The 27,544-nt window shown below is 43.4% G+C and overlaps 1 protein-coding gene, 1 long non-coding RNA gene and 2 pseudogenes across 5 annotated transcripts in view; 3 read left to right on the forward strand and 1 right to left on the reverse strand.

The window, feature by feature from the left end:
• SRPK1 (SRSF protein kinase 1) overlaps window positions 1–15,398 on the reverse strand; it is an 81,955-nt gene extending 66,557 nt beyond the window's left edge. The window contains 2 exon segments of the mRNA XM_023253905.2: window positions 14,783–15,305; window positions 15,308–15,398. Of these exon segments, the coding sequence (XP_023109673.2) occupies window positions 14,783–15,305; window positions 15,308–15,383 (599 nt within the window). The 5' untranslated portion in view covers window positions 15,384–15,398.
• On the forward strand, window positions 14,525–22,488 carry LOC101091024. Of its 4 annotated transcripts, none has more exons than XR_006597707.1 (3): window positions 14,525–14,898; window positions 20,535–20,647; window positions 20,869–22,488. It is a non-coding gene; the product is annotated as an uncharacterized LOC101091024 (long non-coding RNA). The 4 variants fall into 4 exon arrangements; XR_002157021.3 differs by having other exon boundaries at window positions 14,525–14,715; XR_002157022.2 differs by lacking the exon at window positions 14,525–14,898 and adding an exon at window positions 15,578–15,780.
• A 370-nt stretch (window positions 22,489–22,858) lies between these two features.
• LOC111560585 lies at window positions 22,859–24,707 on the forward strand (annotated as a pseudogene).
• Window positions 24,704–26,837, forward strand: LOC111560586 (annotated as a pseudogene).
• The last annotated feature ends 707 nt before the right edge of the window (window positions 26,838–27,544 follow it).

A 27,544-nucleotide genomic window follows, 5' to 3' on the forward strand; every position in this document is an offset into this window, starting at 1 on the left:
CATGGTTGGAGCAGGCAAAGTACAAGATGAATCTGGAACATGCTATTGTGCTAGAAAGTGTAAATACTCAAAGAATGAAAGAGACTTGTTGAAAGATAAGGTGTCACCTTGAAGGGGCTCCCACTGGCCAAATATGAAAGAATATGAGTATCAAATAGTGAGAGTAATGGATTAAACTCACCGAATAAAAACAGATTCTCTAAGTTCATACCAATGATTATGACTAAGATGATGAATGGGGAAAAGGAAAAGTTTTTTCTAATAACAAAATGCTGACAATTAACTCTATAAGGAAATGGGGGAATTATATAATCACTGTTTTGCAACTGTCATATAACTGGTTTAGGCAAGAATCAATAATGGATACTAACGCAGTGAAATTTCAATGAGGAAAAGTTATTTACACAGGTCAAAATATCTCCCCATAATGAACTTATGATTTACAAAAGAGAAAACCATAATATGCTGAAGAAACTTGGTAGTCACCACCCATACTGGGACAGATATGTCTGCTGTGCCGATATGATTCACCAAGGAAGATTAACTTAGGTGGTACCAAAATGCATAACCTGAATCATGAGGAAACAGACAAACCCAAGCTGAAGGACAGTCTGAAAATAAATGGCCTATATTCTTCAAAAATATCAATTCCAGGAAAGACAAAGGCAGGCCATGGAACTGTTCTAAATGCAATGCACAATCTTAAGGTAGATAGTAGGCCAGAAAAAAATTTTTTTTTCCTACAAAGCTCATTGGGACAATTGGCAAAATCTGAATAAGATCCAGATTAAATAATAATATTGTATTAATGCCTTATTTCTTATTTTGATAATTGCGATTATGTAAGTGAATGTCCTTGTTTTAAGTCAATACGTGAAGTATTCAGGGGTAAAGGGGACAATGCAACTTACTCTCAAACAGTTCATAAGCAAAAGTTTTCTTCAGGCATCCAAATTTTCCATTTATATGTCTGAGCTGGCAAAACAAACTACTGTAGAGCCTGCTTACCATCCGGAAGGCTCACCCACATTTACAACAAACAACCACTAGATGGCACTCTGTGATCTTCTAATCCCAGCAGCCTAGGTTTCCACAGGCAGCATTTTAGACTTCATTGTGTTAAAAAACATTCATTTTGTTAAAAAACAAAAACACAACTGGTGATCTTTAATAAACCACCATTACCGGGCAACTACTACATTCAAAACAGATGTTTTCACAAAGGTCTTACAAGGTCTTTCATGATCCGATTTTTCACTGGCTCACAAACCCATCTCTCTGACCACATCTCTTTTAAGGTACTGCCTTTTCACAGAACTTTCTTGACACTTCTATATAAAACAGGAGTTGGCTGCATGCCCTCCCCTACCCCCTTACCCTACTTTATTTTTCTTCAGTACTTGACATTTTATTGTCTTCTTTCCCACACTCCCAGAATGTACGTCTCACGAGGACATTTTGCTCAATGCCTGTATCCCAAATGTCTAGAAAAGAGATGCACGCAAGGCACGTTTCTTCTCTTTCATCATTAGCTATTACTCATCCTCCTCCAATTGTCCATTACATGTCCACCCCCCACAACAAGTCCCCTAAAGGAGAGAGACTGTGAAGAGCCTTAAATGTCAAGCACTCTTTTATATGGAAGTCATCAAGCCATTTAAGCACAAAGTAACCCTACAACAAGAGTGCTTTAGAAAAATTCTTTTGTCAAGAAGGTGGTAAAAGATAGTGGGAGTAGAAAGCAAAGATACAGGGACACTGTCGAGGTAGTGGTTACAACAGCCAAGGTCTCCAATGCCAAGAGACTTAGGTTTGATCCTGGCTCTACAGTTTGCAAGAGCTCCATGACTTTGGATAAATTGCTAATTCAGGAAGCTCTTTGTCCTTCAGCTGCCCAGTGTGTAAAAAAGAGGGCAGTAAAAAATGTACCTTATAGGGAACATAGAGGTTCTGCTTATCCTATGCTTGGTACGGGGCCTGATACAGAAATTTTAGCATTGCATGTAGGAAATAAGGGAAAGGGAGTAAGCAAATATCTGTTCATTAGTCAATTTATTTTTACTGAGTGCTCGTAAGTATGTTGAGTACGTTTCTAGGCACTGGAAATGCAGCCATGAGCAAAAAGAAAAAAAAAAATAGCTCAGAGTCTTTCTTTATCATGTTTATATTTGAGCAGGAGGTTAATAAAAAATAGCCCTAAATATCTGAATCTACATGGTTCTTGAGTTTCTGTTGGTGAACAGCTAATGCTGGGACAGCTAAGTCCTATTCTCAAGATCTCTCAGGTAGATACGTGTTCTATCATTTCAGGCTCTGAGAAGGGCTATGAAGAAAAATGAAGGTAAGGGGACAACAATACACAGACATCATTTTAAATAAGAGTTGTGACATTTGAGTAAAGAGGTGAGAGATACTGGAATTTACTCTGGAATGTTTCAAAAAAAGTGAAATCCAGAAGAACAGATTTGAGGATGATGTGTTTGGGGTCTTAGAAATAATTTAGCTCTGGCTTCAAAAAACAAACTAGGAGCCCCTGGGTGGCTCAGTCGATTGAGTATGACTACTCATTTTGGCTCAGGTCACGATCCCAGGGTCGTGGGATCAAGCCCTGTGTTGGGCTCCGCGCTGAGTGTGGAGCTTGCTTAGATTCTCTCTCTCTCTCTAAAATAAATAATTTTAAAAAGGCAAACTAAAAGCGGATGAGAGAAAGCACCCTAGCAACTCTAGTTTACTTACTTGTAAACTTTAGTCTTCATTTCTTTCGACTGTGGAAAATAAAAAATTGTAGGATCTCCTAGTGCAGAGAACTGTCTTCCAGGGACTGTGTTATGGGTTGAACTGTATCCCCCCAAAACAGATACACTGGAGTCCCAGCCTCTCTATCTCAGAATGTGACTTTATTTGGGGATAGGATCTTTATACAGGTAAACAAGTTAAGATGAAGTCATTAGAATGAGACCTAATCCATAGGACTAGTGTCTTTATAAAAAGGGAAAATTTGGACACAAATAGAGACACACACAGAGGGAAGATGATGCATAGACACAGAGAGAAAATGGCCATCTTCAAAATAAGGACAGAGGCCTGAAAAAGATCCTTACCTCTGAGCCCTCAGATGGAACCAACCCTGTTCACACCTTGATTTCAGACTTGTAGCCTACAGAACTGTGAGACAATAAATTTCTGTGGGTTTAGCCACCCAGTTTGTGGCACTGTTACAGTAACCCTAGAAAACCAATACAGACTGAGAGAAGATCTATTTGTGTACTCATCTCCCTTAAGATCAAAAGCCTGTTGGGGCACCTGGATGGCTCAGTTTGTTTAAGTGTCCAACTCTTGGTTCTGGCTCAGGTCAGGATCTCACAGTTCGGCTCTGCAATGAGTGTGGAGCCTGCTGGATTCTTTCTCTCTCTCTGCCCCTCCTCCACTTGCTCTCTCAAAATAAATAAACTTAAAAAAAAAAAAAAATCACAGGGGTTCCTGAGTGGCTTAGGTGGTTAAGCATCTGATTCTTGGTTTTGGCTCAGGTCACGATCTCGTGGTTTCAAGCCCTGCACTGGGCTCTGTGCTGGCAGCACCCATCCTGCTTGGGATTCTCGGTCTCCTCTTCTCTGCTCCTCTCTCACTCATGCTGTCTCTTTCTCAAAATAAGTAAACTTAAAAAAAAAAAAGCATAAACCTCTTATAGGGTAGAGCTGACATTGCTTGAAATCATCTTTGCACCTCTTTTGACGTATCTGATCTAATGCAAAAACTTAATAAGATACTATTTTAAGTTCCGGCACCTAAACACAGTAGAGCTTAATAAGTACTCAAATTCTCCCACTACTTTTCCATATATATTTTTCCTGACAGGCATTTCTTTGTTCTGCAAATTGACAAGCTAAAGTTAATTTCTGAGACACACTGGAATTGGCCCTATCAAAATAAAAATTTGAGTGTCTAAGTTTATTAGGTGTTAATTAAATATAAACCGTTCTTTATCTTTAGGCAATTATACTCCAAATTAAACTTTATATAGACCCCAATAGAGGAAATACTGACAAGTTAAAACCATTAGTTTGATGCATGAGTAATAATAAAAAATGTCACATAAAAGTCAAGGGTGGGGCACCTGAGTGGCTCAGTAGGTTAAGCATCTGACTTCGGCTCAGGTCATAATCTCATGGTTCATGAGTTCGAGACCTGCCATCAGGCTCTGTGCTGACAGCTCAGGGCCTGGAGCCTGCTTCGGTTCTGTGTCTCCCTCTCTCTCTGTTCCTCTCCCACTCATGCCAGATCTGTCTCTCTCTCTCAAAAATAGATAAACATTAAAAAAAAAATTAAAGGAAAAGTCAAAGGTAAATTCATCTAAGGAAGAACGCATGAGGAAGGAAGTAACCACCAAAGCACTTTACTCTAGCTCAGCACTAGGCTAGGCACTCACACGCAATTTCACCCTCAGAATCTCACCATCTACAGATAAGGCAAGTCAGACTCAGGAAGTCAAACGACATTGCCCAAGTTCACCCACCAGTGGCGTTGGAGGCAAATTGGAACCTGGGGCTGTGTGATTCAGAAAGACAAGCTCTTTTTGCTAAGGAGCATAGAAGCATGTATCTATATTAACCTTCCACCTTAGAAACATGAGCACAAGTTACCTAATTTAATCATATTATATTGTTAATACTAGCAACGAAAAATGCAAAATACAGTTCCTGTTAAATCTATTCTCAAAGTCATAGGTAGTTACAGAAGAGCAAAAGAGTATCAATGGAGCTTGCCACCAAGCTCATGTGTAAAAACAAGCTGACATCTTTGGTCAAACTCCTAGGTTGAAAGGACATTCAAGAACCTTCTCAAGCTGGAGCCGCACTATATACAATTAAGAGCAAAGCGAATAAGATACAGTTTCCATAAATTACATTTATAATCAGTTACAAAATAAGGCTACCTTAGGTCAAGAAATGAGTTCACAAAATCACACCCAAAAGTATTGGCAACCTTTTAAAAAATGACTAGCCACTCAGTACAAAGAATTTAGAACCTGAGTAAATTAAATATACAAAGGTCATCAACGTGACTCATGGTACACCAAACTTCATGGCACTGATGTTTGTTCACCACTGTAGGTGACACTTCTCATCTGGTAGTTAAAATATCTATTACATGTTCTCAAAGTTTGTGTGTGATAAGCTACCCTAAAATACCCATCCATGTTGTTCAAGGCATTTAAGCCACCAATACATTTATTACCCAATAGCAACAAATTACCCCTGGCCTCAGTCTTCATCTACATAACTGAAGGCATGTCATGGTACAAATGAACGTACTTTTTATTTATCTAGCTCCTGCCAACTGACTTTTGTGTCCAGTGCCACTATACTTCTCTGAAAATGAATAAAGTGTGTTTAATTTATTTTGTGGCTTCTGATAATTTCTGAAGTCATTCTTTGTCGAAGCAGTTGAAAAACTGTATACTCTGGTCTTCATAGCTGATCTCACGGGTTTTTTCAAACTCTCAAAGCTAATTCTCCAGTAAGAGGCACACAGAACCACAGGGCTCTTCCACAACTGTGCTTACGATAACTTTAGGAAAGGTGCCTAAGATTGTGATCCTGAAATTCCATTTCCCATTGAAAAGCTTCTTAGAGAAAGGGCTATTTTCTGGTCTGGGGCAGAAAACGTACAAGATAAATCTGGACAAACTGTCATACTAAATAGCAAAAAAGCTATCAAAGATGCCTCAGATTGAATCAAATGGACTTTGGGGCTGGGCCATCGTGAAGGGACTCCAACTGGCCAAAGACAGGACAATCGATAAAAATAACAACTATACGTTCTACAAAATGCATGAATGTTGAAAACATTATGCTAAGTTAAAGAAACCAGTCACAAAAGACCCCTTATTGTAGGATTCCATTTATACAAAATGTCCAGACTAGGCAAATCCAGAGACACAAAGTAGATTAGTCATTGCCTAGGGTTGGAGGTGGTGTACTATGGGGGTAATGAGGAGTGATAGCTAATGGGTAAAGGGTTTCTTTTGGGGTGACAGAAATGTTTCAAACTTATTAGATTATGGTGATGGCTGCATAACTCTGTGAGCATACTAAAAACCACTGAGTTGTGCACGTTTAACAGGTGAATTTCATGGTATGTAAATTTTAATTCCAGAAAACTGTAGGGGGGGGAGCCTAACTACAATGGATTGAACCACAAATATGTTTACAGCTATGAGCTCATACTAAAATAAACCTTAACTGGTCATTTTGGAGGATGCTAGGACTCTAACTCATTAATGAAATTTGGAAAGTACAAGTATTTATCCTGTGTCTTATATATAAAGTGTCTCTAGGGATAACACCAAAGAAATGAGGTAAAGTTCCTTTGTATAGAACTATATAATTACAAGTTAAAGAACTGAATATTACCATTCTGCAACACTAAATAAAATAAATGGATCTAGGCAATGCTCAGTGGCCGCTAACATCACAAAAAGTTAACCAGTCAGTAGGTGCCTCCTGGTCAAAGTATACAATGCCACTTACGAAGCAGTCAAACAAGAACAGATTTGCAAGGAAAATAACCCATGAATAACATACAGATAAAAAGACCAGAGAGACTATTCAAACAGCAATATAATGACCTTATAAGTCCTGATTCAAACAAACTTAAAATTAGCAGGGAAATCTGAACCCTGATTTGGTATTTGCTATTATGGACTTGTTTCAAAATATTTTAAGCGTGGGGGCACCTGGGTGGCTCAGCTGGTTAAGCGTATGGCTACTGATTTCAGCTCGGGTCATGATTTCCAGCCCCACATCAGGCTCTGTGCTGAGTGTGGAGCCTGCTTGGGATTCTCTCTCCCTCTGCCCCTATACCCCTCTCCCCCACTCACAGGCTCTCTCTCTCTAAAAAAAAAAAAAATAAATAAATAATAATAATAATAATAATAATTTTTTTGAGTGTTATATTAGTATTGTAGCTATGTTTTGAAAATTAAGAGTCTATATTTTAGGGGCACCTGGGTAGCTCAGCTGGTTGAGCACCCATCTTTGGCTCAGGTCATGAGCTCATGGTTCATGACTTTGAGCCCCACATTGGGCTCACTGCTGTCAGCCCAGAGCCCCTTTTAGATTGTCTGTCACCTTCTCTCTGTGCCCCTCCCCCACTCACGTGCATGCGTGCTCTCTCTCAAAAATTAAAAAAAAAAAAAAAAGAGTCCATATTTTACAAAATGATATGTCGTCTGAGGTTTGCTTTAAAATAAGATGGGTGGGGGGCACCTGGGTGGCACAGTTCATTGAGGATTCAACTCTTGACTTCCACTCAGATCATGATCCCAAGGTTGTAGGATCTAGCCCCACACTGGGCTCCACGATGAGCATGGAGCCTGCTTAACATTCATTCTCTCTCTCTCTCTCTCTCTCTCTGCCCCTCTCCATTGCTCACACTCTCACAATCTCTAAAATAAAAACATAAAAATTAAAAAAAAAAGAAAGATGGAGTAGAGCAGAAAAAGAAGATAAAGATGAAACATGAACCATAGTTAGTAACTGATGAAGTTGAGATGGATGCACAAAAGCTTATTTTGCAGGGCACCTGGGTGGCTCAGTCAGTTAAGCATCCAACTCTTGATTTTGGCTCAGGTTATGATCTTGAGGTTCACGGGATCCAGCCCATGTCACTGCACTGACAGCACTGAGCCTGCTTGGGATTCTCTCTCTCCCCCTCTCGCTGTCCCTCCCCTACTCATGCTCTCTCTTTCTCTCAAAATAAACATTTTTTAAAAAGTTTATCTTGGGGCGCCTGGGTGGCGCAGTCGGTTAAGCGCCCGACTTCAGCCAGGTCATGATCTCGCGGTCCGTGAGTTTGAGCCCCGCGTCAGGCCCTGGGCTGATGGCTCGGAGCCTGGAGCCTGTTTCCGATTCTGTGTCTCCCTCTCTCTCTGCCCCTCCCCCGTTCATGCTCTGTCTCTCTCTGTCCCAAAAATAAATAAAAAACGTTGAAAAAAAAAAATTAAAAAAAAAAAAAAGTTTATCTTGCTACTTTCTTTTTTGGATATATTTGAAATTTTCCACAAGAAACCTTTTTTAAAAAATTTATTTACTTACTTAGAGAGAGGCAGAGAGAGAATCCCAAGCAGGCTCCGTGCTGTCAGCATGGAGCCTCACTCAGGGCCTGATCTCAGAAACCGTGAATTCCTGACGTGAGCCAAATCAAGAGTCGGACACGTAACTGACAACCACGCAGGCACCACCACAATTAAACTTTTAAAAGACAACAATGCTGCCAATGCCATACATCACTGGAATCACTCCATTTCACAGATTCAAACACAAATAGGTTTCCTACCATTCCCACATCTCTGAAATCAAGACAGCATCTTATAGCGAATGGTGTATCAGTTTAACTGGTAGTGGTTTTTTTTGTGCGTGGCATATAAAATGGTGTAATTTAAAACTGATTGTGTCCCAAATTCAATGAAAAAAATGTACAAGATTATAAATGTATCTGCTTATCTATCTCTCCTTAGCTAAATCATTATTTGCATCATACTAGAAAGGAAGAGTTCAAAAATATCTCTTGACTATCTCCATTTTCTTACTTGCTTGGAATTAATTCAGTTACAGTGAGAGAATCATTAAAATGATACTTTAGCCAATATAAAAATAAAATTAGTCTGCAAACTAGCATTCGTGATAGAGATCTGGGAAGCATCGAGCAAAAAGTCTAAGTATGGGGGGGGGGGAACATTGCCTCATTTATCTTGCCAGGTCTAAAAATTATAATAAAAACTAAGTCTAGTTGACCGGCCCATCTTTTCTTCATTTTTAATAAAGGAGTTCCTAAGCACCCACCACTTCAGCATTTGCATAAGTTGCTGGTTTCAAGTAATCTAAAGAACATAGTAATTTGGCAAGCCTCTGGGCCTCACTGCAGCAGAAAGACTAATGTAAACAAAATTTACTAACGTATGTAAACTTATTGAGGAAGAAAAGAGAACTATTTCTGACAACCAAAATTCTAGAAATGCAATTTTGCAAGCACGTACTTTAATGGAGTAACAATTAAAAATAATGCCTTTTTAAGATGACAACTCACATTGAAAATTTCAAAGATAAAAAGCAAAGAAAAAGATGGATTGGGCACATTTTTTTAAAAATCAATAAATGAAATTAGAAAGGCTAATAACCCGAGAAATGTAAATTTGCCACATGACAAAAAGTATATTTCTTTTTTATTTTTTAAATGTTTGTTTACTTTTGGGAGAGACAGAGCTTGAGTGGGAAACAGGCAGAGAGCAGGGCACAGAGGATCCAAAGCAGGCTCTACACTGATAGCAGCAGGGAGCCCCATGTGGGGTTTTGAACTCAAACCATGCAATCAGAAGCCAGATGCTTAACCGACTGAGCCACCCAGGGGCTCCGACAAAAGGTATATTCTTAATAAATACTTCCTAAGACTAAGAAAATGATCAATAATCCATACAAAAATGGGTAAAAGATAGGAGCTGGTCAATAAATACATCCCACAAATGGTCAACCTGACCGGTAACAAAAGAAATTAAAACAAGATACTTATAGATTACCAAATTTGGGCAACGTTTTCAAGTAACAATGCCCCAGTTCTGGTTGGCCAAGTAGGATGTGCAAAAATATTCCCACTTCCAACATTCTGCCTGGAGCAGTCCTCCTTCATTCACCTCCTTCAAGTGTCACCTCAATGCAGCTTCAATCACCCTATTTAAAACCGCACCCTCACCCCCACTCCTCAAATTCCCCTTATCTTCCTCTATTTTTCCAACTTATGGTCTTAATATACTACGCAATTTACTTATGTGCATTGTTTATTCTGTCCCCAATCCCCGTGAAAATAAAGTTCCCAAGGACAAAGATGTTTTTCTGTCACAGGGATGGAAAGCTGCTTGGGATATAGGAGGTCTGCAAAAATTGTTTGTTTAATGAATAGGAAAATTAAACTAGTTAATTCCTTTAAAAAAAATTTTTTTTAATGTTTATTTTTGAGAAAGAGACAGAGTGTGAGTGGGGGAGGGACAGAGAGGGAGACACAGAATCTGAAGCCGGCTCCAGGCTCTGCGCTATTAGCACAGAGCCCAAGGCGGGACTCAAACCCATGAACTGTGAGATCATGACCTGAGCCGAGTCCAATGCTTAACTGACTGACTGAGCCACCCATGCGCCCCTAAATTAGTTAATTCCTAATTAAACTAGTAAATGTCTCTGGAGAAAATTTTGTTGACAATATGAATTTAAAAACCTTTAAAATGTACATAACCAGTAATATCACTCCTAAGAATTTATCCTAAGTAAATAATCACTGATGTGAACAATGGCTATCCAAAAGATCATTCATCTTTGCTATGAACTGTGAAAAACTTGAACCAATGTATACTGGAGCCTTTAAAAGCAAGTGGAATATTTAATGCTATGAAAAACATTCATGATAAGGTTAGCTGGGGAAAAGTATACCCAATGATTCCATTTTTGTCTTAACTAAAATAAATTATGATATACCCATTTAACAGAATGCTATCTAGATGAAGCTACTCACTGTGTCCTGATACAGAACCACTTCTAAGCCTTAGTGGAAAAGGCAGACCTTAAAAAAAATAGTAAGGTTATGCTATAAGGAACTGATACAGAATCAATTGCCAAGGTACGTTGGTAAGTACAAAAAGCACCCAAAACCATTTAACTTAAAAAAATTGGTTCAAGTTCATGTTCCGTACTGTATAAAAATGTTAGAAATTTTCAACTATCGGGGCACCTGGGCGACTCAGTCAGTTGAGCATCCAACTTTGGCTCAGGTCATGATCTGAACTGTTAGTTCAAGCACCGCATCAGGCTCACTGCTGTCCATGCAGAGCCTGCCATGGATCCTCTGTCCCCTTCTCTCTCTGCCCTTCCCTTGCTCACGTTCGCTCTCTCAAAAATAAATTAAACAAAAAGAAATTTTCAACTATCTTTTCTTCTGAATTTTCAATATAATTAGATATTTTGGAAAATTAGGAAATAAAGCCATCTCTCCTCTCCTTTGACTTCACAGATCGGTGAGTACTAACATGAACAAAATCACTTCTCCAGCTCAAACTGTTTTACTACCAAATTTATACTAAACGCAGTTCTTTAACTGCAAAGAAAGTAAAAATTACTGTCCAAAGTAATTTCCTAAGCTAAGTAATTATTAGATATGAATATCATTCTGGAATTATGTTCCATAGATGTAATGTGAAAAAGAGGATGCCTGGGTGGCTTAGTTGGTTAAGCATCCAACTTCAGCTTAGGTCATGATCTCGAGGTACGTGAGTTCGAGCCCCGCGTCAGGCTCTGTATTGACAGCTCAGAGCCTGGAGCCTGCTTCAGATTCTGTGTCTCCCTCTCTCTTTGCCCCTCCCCTGCTCACACTCTGTCTCTCTCTCTCAAAAATAATTATTAAAAAAATTTTTTATTTGATTAAAAAAAATAATATGAAAAGCAAACATAACTGTGTTAAACTGTAAGAGCTATGACAAATGGATAAATATATACCTATTGGTATATATATTGAAAACTGAATGACCAAAGGAAGATAGAGAATTACATCCTTTTAAAGACATAGACAGGGGGTTCTGAAAGGGTACTTAAACTTTAACCCAGGCATCCTGTGTCACCTTATACAGAAGCCTCAGTTTGCTCAGTTTCTACCTTGTTTGTCCTCAGACACATCAGAAGGAACTGTCGCTTGGAGACAGCAGTGGTTAGTACCCAGGGCTTTGGGATATGTCGGACCCAGGGTTGAATACTAGCTTTACAGTTTTCTGTGGAAGTAATCTGGAAAAATCTCAATTTCCTTATCTGTAAAGTGAAACAGTTTATCATCAACTAGTTAATTTTAGTAAATAAGAATACAGTGTCTGAAAAAGTGAAGTGGAGACAAAATTCTTCAAATAAGACAACTGAAAACCCCCAAGGTCAAATCTTTCAGCACAGTGAAAGAGCCCAAAGGAAACAAATACTGAATAGCACTGCGCTGGAAGGCAGGGGCCCTGGATTCCAGTTTTGTCCTTGCTACAACCAGCTGCAGCTCCATGGACATGATTTTTCATGTACGCAGGTTCTGGTTTTAAGATCTACAAAATCAGGGGACTGAAATCCTTTCCACCTGTACCCCACCATGACTAAATTACTAAAACGTTACTTACAGTTTTACTTTTCATTTAAATGCTTGGTTTTTCTAACTTCTCAGTTGTCATCATGACTAAGCTAAGACCATTTCCTTAACTAACTCATCCAAGGTCAAACTGCTAAAAAGTGGCAAAATCACAATTCAAACCAGATCTGACTCACTTGGGAGACCAAATTCTATGGCATGCTTCTTCTTTAGACCTTCTCCCTGACTAATCTGGTAACCAGCAGCCTGCCTTTGCAAAAGGACTGGAAGTCCAGAGTGCAGTCAGGGGTCATGGAACAGAGTCAAGTTACCTGAGTCAGGTGGGGCTTGAACTTCTGACACAGTATTCTAACCAAGTTAATTAGACATTTCAGCTACTTAAAAGGAGGCTGGAGAAACAAAAAAAGAAAGGTAAAATTGTCAAGAGAAACCATTAACTGGAGACAAAAATAAAGCACCTCTGAAACTGCAAGTAAATGAAGGTCATTCATTTATATAAAATTTCAGGAATTAAAAGTTGTACAAAATGAAATATTCCGTAAAATAACTGCTAGATTATCTGTACTACTCTTTTGCTTTTGTGCAAGTGTGAAAATAATGGACACAAATTACCTAACAGTGAATGCAGGAGTAACAGAGAATCCAAAGCACATATATTCGGCTTTAGAAATAAAGAATATGGTTTAAATAGATAATCCGAGGTAATAATTATCTGGTACCAAAAACAGATGATGAGGTGTCTGGCTTGCTCAGTTGGTAGCGCATGCAACTTTTGATCTCAGGGTCATGAGTTCAAGCCCCACATTGGGTGTGGAGCCTACTTTAAAAATATACATATATATGATCACCTTTATATATTTTCCTCCCAAGTTACAGGTTGATTCAGGTTAATACAAAATAATTTCCATGTGGAGAGACCAAGACGGATCACTTCTCAACAATACAGTGAATAATAAAATTACCATCTCTTTACATCAGCAGAAAATACGTTTTATAGCACATTCCTATCAGCTCCACAGGGAATAATAAAACTAAGGCACATACAAAAAAAGAGTAACACTTAAATTCCCACTGCAGACAAGAACCAGGTTAGCTCCTCGGCTGTTTCCATTAAACCAACGTGGGATAACGAACTGGTTCTGAGGGGCGCCTGAGTGGCTCAGTCCGTTGGGCATCTGACTTCCGCTCACGTCACGATCTCACGGTTGGTGAGTTCAAGCCCCACTTCAGGCTCTGTGCTGACAGCTCAAAGCCTGGAGCCTGTTTCAGATTCTGTGTCTCCCTCTCTTTCTCTGTCCCTCCCCTGCTTGTGCTCTGTTGCTCTCTCAAAAATAAACAAAAACCATTTTTTCTTTAATAAATAAATAAAAACTGGTTTTGGAACAATCCATACATGGATAATCACGAGGCAAACACATGGAGATAAACTCACATTTAAATATGTTGGCTACCAAGCACTTTATAAAATAAAAAACTTCATGAGACAGTTAATAGAAATGGAGCAAGAGGTGAGGTCACCTCCCACTTTAGCTCTATTGCTATAAGTCATTATGTGTCATTCTCAAACATCAGGTAGTCACCAAAACCACACACACACACACACACACACACACACACACACACCTGGTAATATTCAGAAAGGTAACCTAGGAAAACCTCAGAAATACTCGTTTTCTCAGCTCAAGAAGGAGACCGTATACAACTCCACACAACATCAAGGAAATGGAAGAGTGTCCGGAAAATGATGCACTGTTCTCTAAAGGCAATTTCCAAGCCACTGCAATTAAACGTGAGAACAAGATAAAAGTTCTCCAGACTAAGCCTCACTTTGCAGAAGCCCTCTACTGGGCGTTTCTAAGATGTGACCAACTTTTGTGTTTCCCACAGCAGCGCTGAACCCACGGTTATGCATCCTGCTGGTAAAAACCCGGACATGTGGCACTTCACACACCAAACCAGAATCACCAAGAGCGTTGGCTAAAGAACTTGCCCGTCCCTACCGCGAGGCCCACTCCACAAGGCATCTGCATTCAGCGCGAGGGCTGGAGGTTTTGAGAGAAGAAACAGAAACGCAGTGGTCTGCCTGCCACGGCGAGGAAGGCGACGCTCCGTGCGGGCTCAGGAAGTTGCCCGACCAGGGGGAAAGCTCCATGCCCTCCCCTATGAAAGCGAGCGGGTGGCTGGCAGACCAAAATGCGGAAAATTCACTTAAGAACTCCCTGACGGCCTACCGTGCAGACGTAGGAGTCAAGTTTAAGACTCGGGGAAGCAGGTGGGGGAGAGGCCAGAGTTCACAAACAGATAATGATCTACCAGCTCCGTCGGGAGGCCCAGACTCGGGGCGGGGGTGGGGGGTGGGGGTCGTGCCTCCTCTCTGGAGTTGGGGAGCTGACGGACCGGACGGGCTCCAGTCCTCTTCCAACAGCCCTTTCCAGCGGGCCTGGCCCTCGGCAACATCAGCTCCGCTCCGCATGGCTCACGGAGTGCGACCCTCCAAGGCCACTCCGCGGCCATGTGGCTGGGGCCGCAGGGCGCCCAAACCCGGCGCACGTTCAAGAGGTGAAACCAGAGGAGAGGAGGTGCGGGAGGAAATCCAAAGAATGGGATGTCGGGGTACAAGACTCACTTCCTCTGGGCTTTGTCCTTCTTGGCCTTGGTCCTTTTCTTTCGGGCCTGGAGCGCAAGCACTGCAGGAGAGAGGGATGGATGAAGGGCGAATGTGGAGTAAAGGAGGCGACCAAGGTGAGGGTGGAGACCCAGCAGGGGCGCGAGGCCCGGGTGCGGGGCCTGGCTGAGGGGCGGCTCCGGGACGAGCGCCGCGGCTTCGGCGAGGCGGCCGGCCGAGCGGCGGGCGGCCGGCGGGGCGCAGAGCTGCGCCCGGGCGGGGTGCGCCGGCGGGGGCTCGGGTCGGGTCAGGGGGCCGGCGGGCGGGGGTCTGCCTCGCCGGCCGCGGGCCGGGCCCTGCAGCGGCCCCAAGGCGCGGGCCGGCCTGGCGGGGAACAAGGGGCGATGACTGCCGGTGCGGAAGGACGCCTGGGCTGAGGGGCGCGGACCCGCAGCCCAGAGGCGGGGGGTGAAGGGCGGCGCCACCTCAGTGGGGGGGCGCCGCACGCCCGGGGACCGGACTGCGGCGGCTAGGCAAAGCTCCGACGCGGACCCGGGCCTCGCCCGGCCGGCCGTTGCCCCTCGTGGCGGAGGCCGCTCCACCGCTCACCTTTCCGCTCCATGGCGAGACCGGTAACCGCCAGGCGCCTGCGCACTCGAGTGGCGGCGACTCCCGCTCCCGCCGCGGCCCAAAACCAAGCCCGCGCACACCCCGCCCCCCAGTTCCCGCCCCGCCCCCGCCCCACGACGGCGCGCGCCTGCGCGTTGAGCGCGGAGCCTACCACCTGCTCTCGAGAAGGGGGGGCGGCGGTAAAGAATCGGGGGCTGGAAGAAGGAAAGAACGCCGAGGGTGAATGCTACAGAGGTGTTCAAGAACCAGGCTTGGAAGCCTGGCGGGCTCGGGTTCGTTCCATTTGCGGGGAGGTTGCCCTTTAGCAGAGGAGAAGACCGTGGCCTTGAGGGTTCCCTGCGTGCTGCGTCAGTGCTCTGCAGCCTGCTGGAGTCCGCCTCAGTTTCCTGGTCTGTGAAATGGATTTAATTAGGCGTGTCCTAGTTCCTTCCCTGAGCCCTTGTGAGGATCAATTGAGCTAGATACTATAGAAAGAAAATGGGGGGCCGGGGGAAAGATTACAAGTGAGAAATTTAAAAAAAGTGGGGCAACACAAAAGAAAGACTGGAAGGACGAAACCCGTGAGCCTATCCTCCCTTTAAAAGTGAAAACTTTAAAAGTGAATTTTCTTTTGAAATTTCACGTTTAAATGAAGGCTGTAAAGGAAGGAAGGGGGACAATAAAGACAATGTTTTCTCATCTTACCACTATCATCTTTTCAGTACGTGATAACTATAGTTGTCGTATAGGATGTTTTTATACTTTTCTAAGTGCATTATGTCTCATTTGATATTTATGACAACTTAAAAGCAAAATATTACCTCCACTATACAAAGAAACAAAAAGCTGGAGAGGATGCGTATTTATTAAATCTTGGTGCCTCGATGCAATGATTCAATCATCAAACCCTTTTTGTAAAGCAAGGTTAGCAAAAATTTTCTGTAAAGGACCGTATAGGAAACATTAAGGCTTGTGGGCATAAGCTCTCTTTCTCAGCTACTCAGTTCTGCCACTGGAGCTCAAAAGGAAAATGGAAAATAAGGGCTGTGTTCCAATAAAGCTTTACTTAACGGTTCCTGAAATTTGCATTTCATGTCATGAAATATTCTTCTTCTGTTGATCTTTTTCCAACTATTTCAGTCATTCTTGGCTCAGGTCTTAGTTTGCCAACTTCTGTTGTGAAGTACTACAACTGGACAGGGCAGAAGCTCTGGAGACCGTTGCCCTAAAAAAAAAATTAGACTATAGTGGGGAAGACAGACAAGTAATTAATTGAGAAAGGAAGATGAAAATGGGATAGTGCTGCACAAGTGAAGCATGGGGACTTGGGTGGGATTTTGCTGAGCAAAGTAAATAATTACATCCAGCCAGGGAGGAGGCAGCTCTTGGACCGGGTCTTGGGAAATGGGTAGGGTTTCCATAGGTGGAGAAGGAGATGTTAGGCATTCCTGAATGAGAAAATCAGTTGAGCAAAAAAGGACCGATTTGGAAATGGGTGGGGGCTGGGACTGGTAATGACTGAAGTGGATCAAGTGGGATGCGAGGCCAGAAATGCCGGTTTGCCAAATTTGAAATTTAGATAATTAATATCTGTTGCATGGAACCTGAATGATAGCATTTCTGGACATGTTGCAAAAGAGGACAGCACCTGTTGGCCAAGGGAAACTTCTTCCCAGTCTCCTCCCCACTCTGCTTAGGAACAGAAGGAGAGTTGGGTCAGACAGTGACACCCTGGAGTCTGAGGGTTCTGCTAGGGCAGCAAAACCTCATGTGATTTAGAAAAGACGGGAGAGCTGTGGTAGCTGACGAAAAGTTCCGGAATCGGGAAAGTACCCTCCACCAGAGAGTTAGGTCTGGGAGGCTAGGGACCCTGTTTGGATTTTCCTTGATGTATCCTCAGTGCCTAGAACAGTGTCCAGCCCTCAGTAGGTGCTCAGGTGTCTGTCTAATCAAAGAATAAATGATGTGCAGTTTATGAGAAAGTTCTGGACGCGAGAGAGAAAACACTGAGAAGGACAACATGAAGCTGTGCTAACACCCAAATGGGTTCCTGCAGATTCATCAAAAAGGGAATAAGTTTAACTTGGCATGAGAGTGATCGTTGCTTCTTTCTTTGCTCTAAGAGCTTACCAACTGTTTAATAATGCATTTGAGAATTTTTCCAGAGTCCATGTCAAGTTCGCTGGATTGAGTTCCCTGAATTGACCATTCCTTCCTTTTTTCATTTGGGCTCCCCATTCCCTCCGTCTCACCCCCACTTTCACAGGGCTTGTTCTATCCTGGACTTCACCCTTCCTCTTCAAGTGGTGGCCACTCTTGCATACATACTCCCACAACCGTTTTTCTCAAGTTCTTTTAAAAGTAGAATTATTCAGAGAACGTGAACTGTTCAGGAGTAGCGTCAGAATTTAATTTCTGAAACGATCCCATTCTCCATGAGCTAATTTCTTAAGACTGCCCTGGAGTCTTCCCTAACGCTTGCGGGTTTTGAAATTTGTTCACCCAAACTTTAGTTTAGGACACACTTTGGTTACCACAAACTCTTACACTTTGTCCAAAGTTTTGATCTGAATTAAATCCCAAGTATCATTTCTCTGCATGGCTTCCCCTTTGTCTTGTAAGATGAAATGGACAACAGAAGAAACTGAAAATACATCAGATGCTGGGAGCCTGGGTGGCTCAGTTGGTTGAGTGTCTGACTCTTGATTTTGACTCAGGTCATGATCCCAGGGTCATGGGATCGAGCCCCGGGTGGAGCCTGCTTGAGATTCTCTCTCTGTGTCCCTCTGTCTCTCTATCTCTCCCTCTGCCCCTCTCTGCTGCTCATGCTCTTTCTCTCTCTCTCAAATTAAAAAAAAAAAAAAATTAAAAAAGAATACATCACATGCTCTATTTTGGAGTTTCCCAATAGATGTCTACATAATTGGAGAACCCCAATAGAATTTTACATAGTTTTGTAAAGTATATTGGGAAAACATATTCTAGACTTGAGTTTCAGGAAACACAAGGCATGTTCAACACTTAGTTGAAGAGGACTGGATGAAAGGACTGAGGTGTGGATAGGGTTAAGGGAAACCGACGAGGGATGGTGAGGCATCCAGGGAGTAGCAATAGTGGGAGTCTTTACCACCCCCAGGCCTGAAGGGACAGGGGGTGGAGGTGTTACCAGAGCCCAATAATAGCTTATATTAGTCTGCTTAGGGTTGATATAACAAAGGACCACAAACTGGGTGGCTTAGTCCACAGAAAATTTATTGTCTCACAGTTCTGGAGGCTAGAAATCCAGGTATCAGGAGGGATGGTTCCTTCTGGGGACTGTGAGGGAAGGATCTGTCCTCTTTCCTTGGATTGTAGATGACTGTATCTCTGTATCTCTTTATATTTTCTTCTATGTGTGTCTCAATCTGTGTCCAAATTTCCCCTTTTCGTAAGAACATCAGTCGTACTGGACTAGGACTCATCCTAATGATCTCCTTTAACTTGATGACCTCTGTAAAGACCCTATCTCCAAATAAGATCATTTTCTGAGGTACTGAGGGTTAAGACTCCAATATATCTTTTTTTTGGGGGGGGGGCACAATTCAACCCATATCAGAATTGTAGTGATAAGAAAGAAGTGCCTGACAGCAGCTGTGTCCCTTGATAAAAGGACAAAGCCATTGCCCAGCAGGGATTTAAATACCCAACTTCTTTGCTTCTCATCCTCTCAGGCTGGTGCCTCCCATTGACTGCACCCACTTCAAGTTAGAAGGCAAGGGTGCCTGGGTGATGCAGTCCACGCCAGCCAGCTGCCCAGGACACAGAGAGGGTGGAGACGGGTGGAGGGTTAAGCTGGAGGGAAAATAGAATATCCAGCACAGCCTGTCTGAGCAGTCTATAGGATACACCCAAGGTGGCTAGCACTTTTTAAGCCAGTAAGTCAGTCTTTGGGGCTCCCTGGTCCCTGGAGAGGCTTGAGAACAGAAGCTGCTTGGAGATAGCCCCCTTTCCGACTTTGTTTGTTTTTTGTTTTTTTCTATAAAAGTTTAAGCTTCACAAGGGAATTGTGTTGGAGTGAAGGGTTGGAGAGACTAGGGGGAGGAGATGAAAGAATAAAAGGCTTGGCTTGGTGAGATGGGAAACTATGTAAGTTCTCTGAGGTCTTAGTGTCTCTGTCATTTTGGATGTTCTGCCCACCGCAGGAAAGTTAGAGGAAACAGGAGATTCTCTGGCAATGAGGAGGTTACAGAGATCGGTGGTTCCAGAGGCAGCTAGAGCCCTTGCTCTGCTCCCTGGAAGTGCTCCAGGGAGACAGCAAGGTGTTGCAAACTGACCTAAGATGATCACGTCCAACTCGGCCTTCTTTTTTTTGTTGGTTACAATAGCTGCCAGAGAAGTCCAAAGTGATGAGGGGTTGCCTGCTTCACATCCTTACTCCCAGAATATATAAAGAAAAAGTTGCAGTCTAAAATCTGCCACAACCACACACACACACACACACACACACACACACACACACACACACACCATTTATTAAACACTCATTAGCAGGCAGGCACATTAGCTTCTTTGAGATCTCTCTGTCCTTTTGGATGCTCTGGCCACGGCATGAATCAAAGCTTTACTCAGGGTGGGGCAACGGTGTCACAGAGGGAGGACTCTGTCTCCCACATAGGAGGCATCAGAGAACCAGAGAGGGAGTCTGCTTTCAACTTCGTTATGCTGTTCCAATCCTGATCAACCCCAGAGGTGACATCAGAAGCAGGTTTCCTCTCACGAGGTGAGCTGATGTTGATTTGTGTAATGATTGTCATTTTAAAAAGCTGTCGTTGGCGGGATTCGTGGTAATCGATTACCCTGAACCCTTGGTCGAAGCCATCTTCTGACTAGGATGTTTGCAAACCACCCCTGGCAGAGGAATTGCAGATTACAGTACAAGCTGCCCCTGGGGGTAACTATGAGTAGTGCCTACAAATGTCATTCTGTCTTTGCCAAAGGTTTTAATATGCCCCAAGTATTTTCTTTTGAAAGGGTGGGTTCATTTCTTGAAAAATGCCAATTAAAGAAAAAGAAAGAAACATGGGAGTCCAACACCAGGGGAACGATTCAGAAAGTTTTACAGCACCTCCTCTCCAGGTGAGTTGCCAAAACAGGGATACATCGAATCCTTTCTATGATTCTGTAGGTACCAGAAGCCCCCAGGAGGCTGCCGGCCAGGCAAAGATGCTCTGCTATACTAAATACGTTCCAGGGGCCATGCAGGCTTGGACAATAAAAATAACGGACTGAAGATCGGAAGTATGTACCCTATTTTCTGAGCAGTGCCTAAACCTCCCAAGCTCTTATGTGACCCTAGGGAGAGGAAGCCCATAAGGACAGGGATTTAATGTCTCCAGTCTGGCAATCTCAGGGGCAGAGCGAAGGCAGTGTAGGCAATACACAGCAATGGTTTACACCCTCGAATTCTGGAATCTACCCGCTGTGCCATGTTGAACCCATCTTGCTTTTCCTTCTCGCAGGTACTTTCCGCCACGCTCACCCTTCGTGACGAATTTATTGAGCGCCCGCCCGCAGGCCAGGGCCGTGAGAAGCAGAGAAGGAAAACACCAACTCCTTGCCCTATAGGACTTAATAGCTAACTCATAAAATAATTACTGTTTACTAGACACTGTTGTCGCTCAGCTGTCAAACAACACTACCAAATGGGTGCTATTATCAGCATCTCTGGCGGATGAAGAAACTGAGGCATAACCAAGGCCGCCCAGAGCGCCCAGGTGGCTCAGCCTTTAAGCATCTGACTTCTGCTCAGGTCACGAACTCACAGTTTGTGAGTTCACACTGAGTGAGTTTGAGCCCCGCATCAGGTAGAATACAAGGCCCACTTCAGGTGAGGCCCAGCTTTCCCCCCCCACCCCCCTCTCTCTCTCTCCCTTTCTCTCTCTCTGTCCCTCACTCACTTGCGCCCTCTAAATAAATAAATAAATAGATAGATAGATAAATAACCAAGGCCACCCAAAGTAGTAAGAGGCAGGGTTTTGAATCTGGGCTGTCAGTTTCCTGAATCCACACTGTTGGCCACAAACCATATCGCCCATCTAGTTTAGTGAGGGATGGACAGGTAAATAAATAATTCACACAGAGCACAATGGTCGAAGCGCGAAGTGCCATGGCAGCACAAGAAGGAGACCCTGACAGCTCAGGATCTGAGGAGGGATGGGGAGAGAGGTATCTCCTGAATGAGATGACACCTGGACAGCGCTGGAAAGCATGAATCGGCGCCAGCTGGGAACAGAAGAGAAGGGAGAGAACTCTGGCCACATAAGCAGGGTATTGGGGAGTGGGGGCGGGGCCTAAACACCGTAGCGTCACTAGAGAATAAAATGCCAGGGGGGAGGTGGGACACAGTTTGCTCGAGAAAGGTTTGCTGGGCCTCTTATATGTGCAGGACTGTGCTTATTGCCGGGGGTATAGCAGGGACAGGGTGTCCAAGGAGCCTGAACTTGAGCTTTCGAACATTTTGCTCCCCTAACTTACTAAAATAACTCTTTAAAACTACCCCCATGCAAAACATTCAACACACTGGAAAAGGAAGGGAACTTCCTCAATCTGATAAAGGGCATCTCTGAAAACCCCCACAGCTAACATCGTATTTAATGGTGAGAGACTGAATGCCTTTCCTCTAAGGTCAGGAATAAGACAGGGATGTCCGCTCTTAACCACTTCTCTTCAGTATTGAACTGGAGGTTCCAGCTAGAGTCACTAGGCAAGAAGATTAAATAAAAGCAAACAAACTGGAAAGGAAATTGACACTTTACGATAAGAGTGTTACAGGGGCACCTGGGTGGCTCAGTCGGTTGGGCGTCTGACTCTTGATTTTGGCTCAGGTCAAGATCTCATGGTAGTGGGATCGAACCCCGACCTCATCAGGCTCCGCGCTGAGTGTGGAGCTTGCTGGGGATTCTCTCCCTCTCACCGCCCCCTCTCACCGCGCGTGCTTTCTCAAAATAAATAAACATTTTTAAAAATAAAAGTGTTACATCAGCTTTGAATGCCATCCAGCGGAGTTTAAATACTACAGCAGTTTGATGCCCACCATCATCCATTTATATGTAAATAAAGTAAAACGACTTTGTTAACTACAAGAAACGCTACGTTATTCCTTTTTCTCCTTGAATTTGCGTTTTTATTCCATTTTACTCTTGCAGAAGTTTATCCTCAAGTAGTATAATTTTATGCCTGAAAGTTCTTATTGATCATCCTATGATACTTCTTTACCACAGAAATGTGCATTTACACTGAAATTCAATTTTTAAAAACATTTCCTGTGATCGTAGTCTTCTAAAAACTTTCTACCTATTATTGCAAGGATTCTTATTGCAGGATTAATCAAAATAATGTACGGCATCATTTTTTGATAAATGAAGTCTTATTGCAAATACTACCTCAGTAGAAGGGAGGTGATTTTTCTCAACGGGTCCTGTGTCGTTCTGTTCCTATTTTTTTTTGGTAATGACCAAGACAATTGGCTTGTATGAAACAAGTAGATGGGAATAAAAAGAGTTTTGCCATCAGCAATGTAATTCTCAGAGTTCTTTTGAAACTCCTTCCAAAGAATTTGCCAAAAATCGTGCAGTAACCATCACCAAAGCTTGTTTTAATGACCCATCAACTGACAATTCCAGGAGGCGCTCATTGAATTTTATCAAAATCAAATAATTTGAAACTATCTGGCTTGCGGGCGCCTGGGTGGCTCAGTTGGTTAAGCGTCTGGCTTCAGCTCAGGTCGTGATCTCGCAGCTCATGGGTTCAAGCTCCGCGTTGCGCTCTGTGCTGACAGCTCAGAGCTGGCCTGGAGCCTGCTTCGGATTTTGTGTCTCCCTCTCTCTCTGCCCCTCCCCTGCTCACATTGTCTCTCTCTCAAAAATAAATAAGCATTAAAAAAAAACTTTTTTAATTACCTGATTTGCATAAAGATGTGCTACCTGGTCATTAAAGTTGTTTACTTTCCCAATCCAGACACCAGCATTTCAATATATATACATATGTGTGTGTGTGTGTGTGTGTGTTTAATATTTATTTTTGAGAGAGAGAGACAGAGCACAAGTGGGAGAGGGGCAGAGAGAGACACACAACACACACAGAGTCAGAAGCAGGGTCCAGGCTCTGAGATGTTAGCACAGAGCCCGACACAGGGCTCAAACTCATGGCCCATGAGATCATGACCTGAGCTGAAGTCAGAGAGTTAACCGACTGAGCCACCCAGGTGCCCCAGACACCAGTATTCAATATGTCCCTTTGTTTGGACCCCTGAAAGGAAGTCAGTCTGTGGGACAAAGGTTGCAAGAACTGTGGGCTTGTGTTTTCCCACGAGAACTTACAACAAGTAGTTAAAGCCCTTCTTTTCTAAAAAAGAAAAATACACCTGTCTGAATTAAGCCTTTTAATACACCTTTCTAAATCCTGAAAAATGCCCTTTTCCTGCTGGCTCAGATTTAGCTCCAAAATGGCATTTGATTACATAAGCATTCAGCCCCTGTGAAACCACATTCAACATTTTTTTTTGATACATTTGATCCATATTTGGCTTCTATAGAGGATAAAGAAGATAAGCTTAGAAAAAGAAGGTGGCTTAGTACTGCAGAAGGTTGACACCCCTCCTAATACACAAATACATCCATTGAAGCCACAGCACAGGCTAGTTGGTTATATTAAGTGGGACCAAAGTTAGCTGCTGGAATGCCTGAAATAAGTGGAGACGGTTTTGCCATTTCACAAGCTGGTTGTGACACAGAAGAGGACACAACCACCCTGTGTTTGCAGTCACGTAGGCAGAAGCAACGTCCGGTATCTGGAGATAGCTATCCACAGATTGATTACATCCACTGCCTCCTGTCTAATTTTTTTCTGATTACAGGGAATCCCCGTTGCTGGAGAGTGTTACAAAGCAGAAGCCCTTTTTTAAAAAAAATTTATTTTTGAGACAGAGTACAAGCAGGGGAGGGGCAGGAGAGAGAGAGAGAGAGAGAGAGAGAGAGAGAGAGAGATAGAATCCAAAGCAGGCTCCAGGCTCTGAGCTATCAGCACACAGCCCAACACGGGGCTCGAACCCACGACCTGTGAGATCATGACCTGAGCTGAATTTGGACACTCAACCGACTGAGCCACCCAGGGCGCCCCGGAAACCCTTCCTGAAGGGAAAGCTGCATTTTTGCTCAGGGCCTCTGGGCAAAAGGACTCCCTCTTCTCCGTGAGCTTCCATGGCTACCAAATTGAACACTGGAACCCCAGCTTTGATTTTGATGTTCACGCCCTGTGTCTATCTCACTCCTCCGCTGTTAACAGCACTTTGGGAACATGAAAAAGACCCCAGTTCTTACATGTATTTCGAGCCATTGCTTACGATATCACTAAATAGGACTTTGCCGTTTAGCCTGCAATATATCTGCCACGCAGTAATGTGCAGATACGCTACATGTGATGGAACTGATGGGCTCCCTTTACTGTCAATGTCACGGGATTGTTTTTTGTTTTTTTTTTTTTTTAAGAGTATCATTATAAATGAAAGGTTGAGAGTTCCTTGCTTAGAACAAGAACCAGTCAAGGCAAAGTAAACTCTCCCGTTCCCAAAGGGCATTAACTAGATCTGCTTTTATGTGCATCAGACACACGTCCGTGTGAGGCGAGCACACATGTCTGTGTTAGGCTTGGTCAGTACAGTGTACAAGCTTAGCGTTAGTACCTGTCAGATGTGATCTGCTGTTACTTAGGTAAGCGCGGTGCCTATTGAGACAACAGAGGATAGGGCTACAGGTGTTCAGTAAGGCTACAGAAACATCTTGCCGATTTAACACGTTGGTTTTTAATATCTGCGGTAACTGAGTGACGCGACTCTGGGGCACTTGCTATAAAGAATTCTATTTCTGGGGCACCTGGGTGGCTCAGCTGGCTGAGTGGCCGACTTCGGCTCAGCTCATGATCTCGCGGTCCGTGAGTTCGAGCCCTGCGTCGGGCTCTGTGCTGGCAGCTGGGAGCCTGGAGCCTGCTGGGATTCTGAGTCTCCCTCTCTCTCTGCCCCTCCCCCACTTGCCCTCTATCTCTCTCTGTCTCTCAAAAATAAATAAATGTTAAAAAAAATAAAAAAATAATTCTATTTCTTATTGAAGAGTGAATTATTTATATTGAGTGAGTGTTTCAACAGTATGACTAATTTTTTTTTTTAATGTTTATTTTTGAGAGGGACAGAGTGCGAGCCGGGGAAGGGCAGAGAGAGAGGGAGACACAGAATCCCAGACAGGCTCCAGGCTCTGAGCTGTCAGCACAGAGCCCGACGCGGGGCTCAAACCCACAAACCGCGAGATCATGACCTGAGTTGAAGTTGGATGCTTAACCGACTGAGCCACCCAGGCACCCCGAGTATGACTAATTTTTAAGCTATTTTTTCAAAAAGAATTTCTCTATAATCTTCCAAAAGCAGCGGTGCTTGTAGTTACATAAAGTAGGCTTTGGAAGTCCAAAAAATAAAGACTGCTTTCCTTTTGGGGAAAAATAAATGCAATTTTCTGGCCACAAGGGCATAGTACAGCTCACTTAAGTGTTGATATAGTTTATGTTCAGTCTCCTTGTCTCTTCTGCAAAAGGTTAAGTAAACTGGTTTTCTAAATAACACTCATCAAAATTTCAGATTTATGAAGTTGGTAGTAGAGGTTTGTTTTTTTTTTAATGTTAATTTATTTTTTTAAGAGAGAGAGACAGAGTGCGAGCAGGGGAGGGGCAGAGAGAGAAGACGACACAGGATCTGAAGCAGGCTCCAGGCTCTGAGCTGTAGGCACAGAGCCCGACGCGGGGCTCGTATTCACGACGGTGAGATCATCCCCTGAGCCAAGGTCTGACGCTCGACCGACTGAGCCCCCCAGGTGCCCCAAGTTGGTAGTAGAATTTTATTTAAAGCCCTTAGCTATTAATAGTTCAATGAGTGCCTTAACTTAAAACAGACGTTTCAGGCCGTCCAGCCACGGTCAACCCCACAGTGGCATTCTTTGACATTGGCGGTGACAGCGAGCCGTGGGGCCGCATCTCTGTTCCAAACATAGCAGAGAACCTTAGTGCTCCGAGCACTGGGGAGCAAGGCTTTGATTATAAAGGCTCCTGCCTTCACAGGCTTATTCCGGGATTTATGTGCCAGGGTGGTGACTTCATGCACTGTAACCGCACTGGCCATGAGTCCATCTATGGGGAGAAATTTTATGATGAGAATTTCACCCATGAAGCACATGGGTCCCGGCATCTTGCCCATGGCAAGTACTGGACCCAAACAAACGCTTCCCAGTTCTTCATCTGTGTTGCCAACGCTGAGCGATTGTGTGACGGGCTTGTGGTCTTGGACAAGGTGAGAGAGGGCAGGAATATCCAGGAAGCCACGGAACACTTCGGCTCCAGGCACGGCAAGGCCGGCAAGAAGATCGTCATTGCAAACTGTGGACAAATCTAATAAATTTGACTTGTGTTTTTGTCTTCGCTGTAAGACTATTCCTTCTGTAGCCGGGAGCTACCCTGTTGTCCCCATCTGCTCGAAATACCCTTTAATCTTTGTGTTCTCACTGCAGTTCTGTGGGACCCATATTTTCCTTACCCTCCTCTGAGGCTAGCTGGATTGCAGAGTTAAGTTTATGACTATGAAATAAACACCAAGCAAGAACAAAAACCCGCACTCCCTCCACCCCAAACTAAAAAACAGATATTTGGAACAGCTGTTGCAATGTAATCTTGTGTGTGACTTTTTAAACATTTTTTTTTGATGTGTGTTTATTTTTGAGAGAGAGAGAGCGAGTGGAGGAGGGGCAGAGAGAGAAAGAATCTGAACCAGGCTCCACGCTGCCAGTGCAAAGCCCGACATGGGGCTTGAACCCATGAACCGTGAGATCATGACCTGAGCAGCAGTCGGATGCTCAACCGGGGCTCGAACTCACGGACCCCGAGATCGTGACCTGAGCCTAAGTCGGACACTCAACCAACTGAGCCACCCAGGCGTCCCCTAAATTGCAGATTTAAAAGGGACTGTTCAACCATTGTATCTGTAAATAAGTTTACTTTGCACCTTTTTGTCACTCAGAATAGTATGAGATACTACTTGAGTGAGCTATCGGGAAGTAATACCAAGTTTTAGCGTTTGCTTCGTAGTATTGAACTGAATTTACA

This window comes from Felis catus, chromosome B2 (assembly GCF_018350175.1).
Source record: "Felis catus isolate Fca126 chromosome B2, F.catus_Fca126_mat1.0, whole genome shotgun sequence".
Lineage (NCBI taxonomy): Eukaryota > Metazoa > Chordata > Mammalia > Carnivora > Felidae > Felis > Felis catus.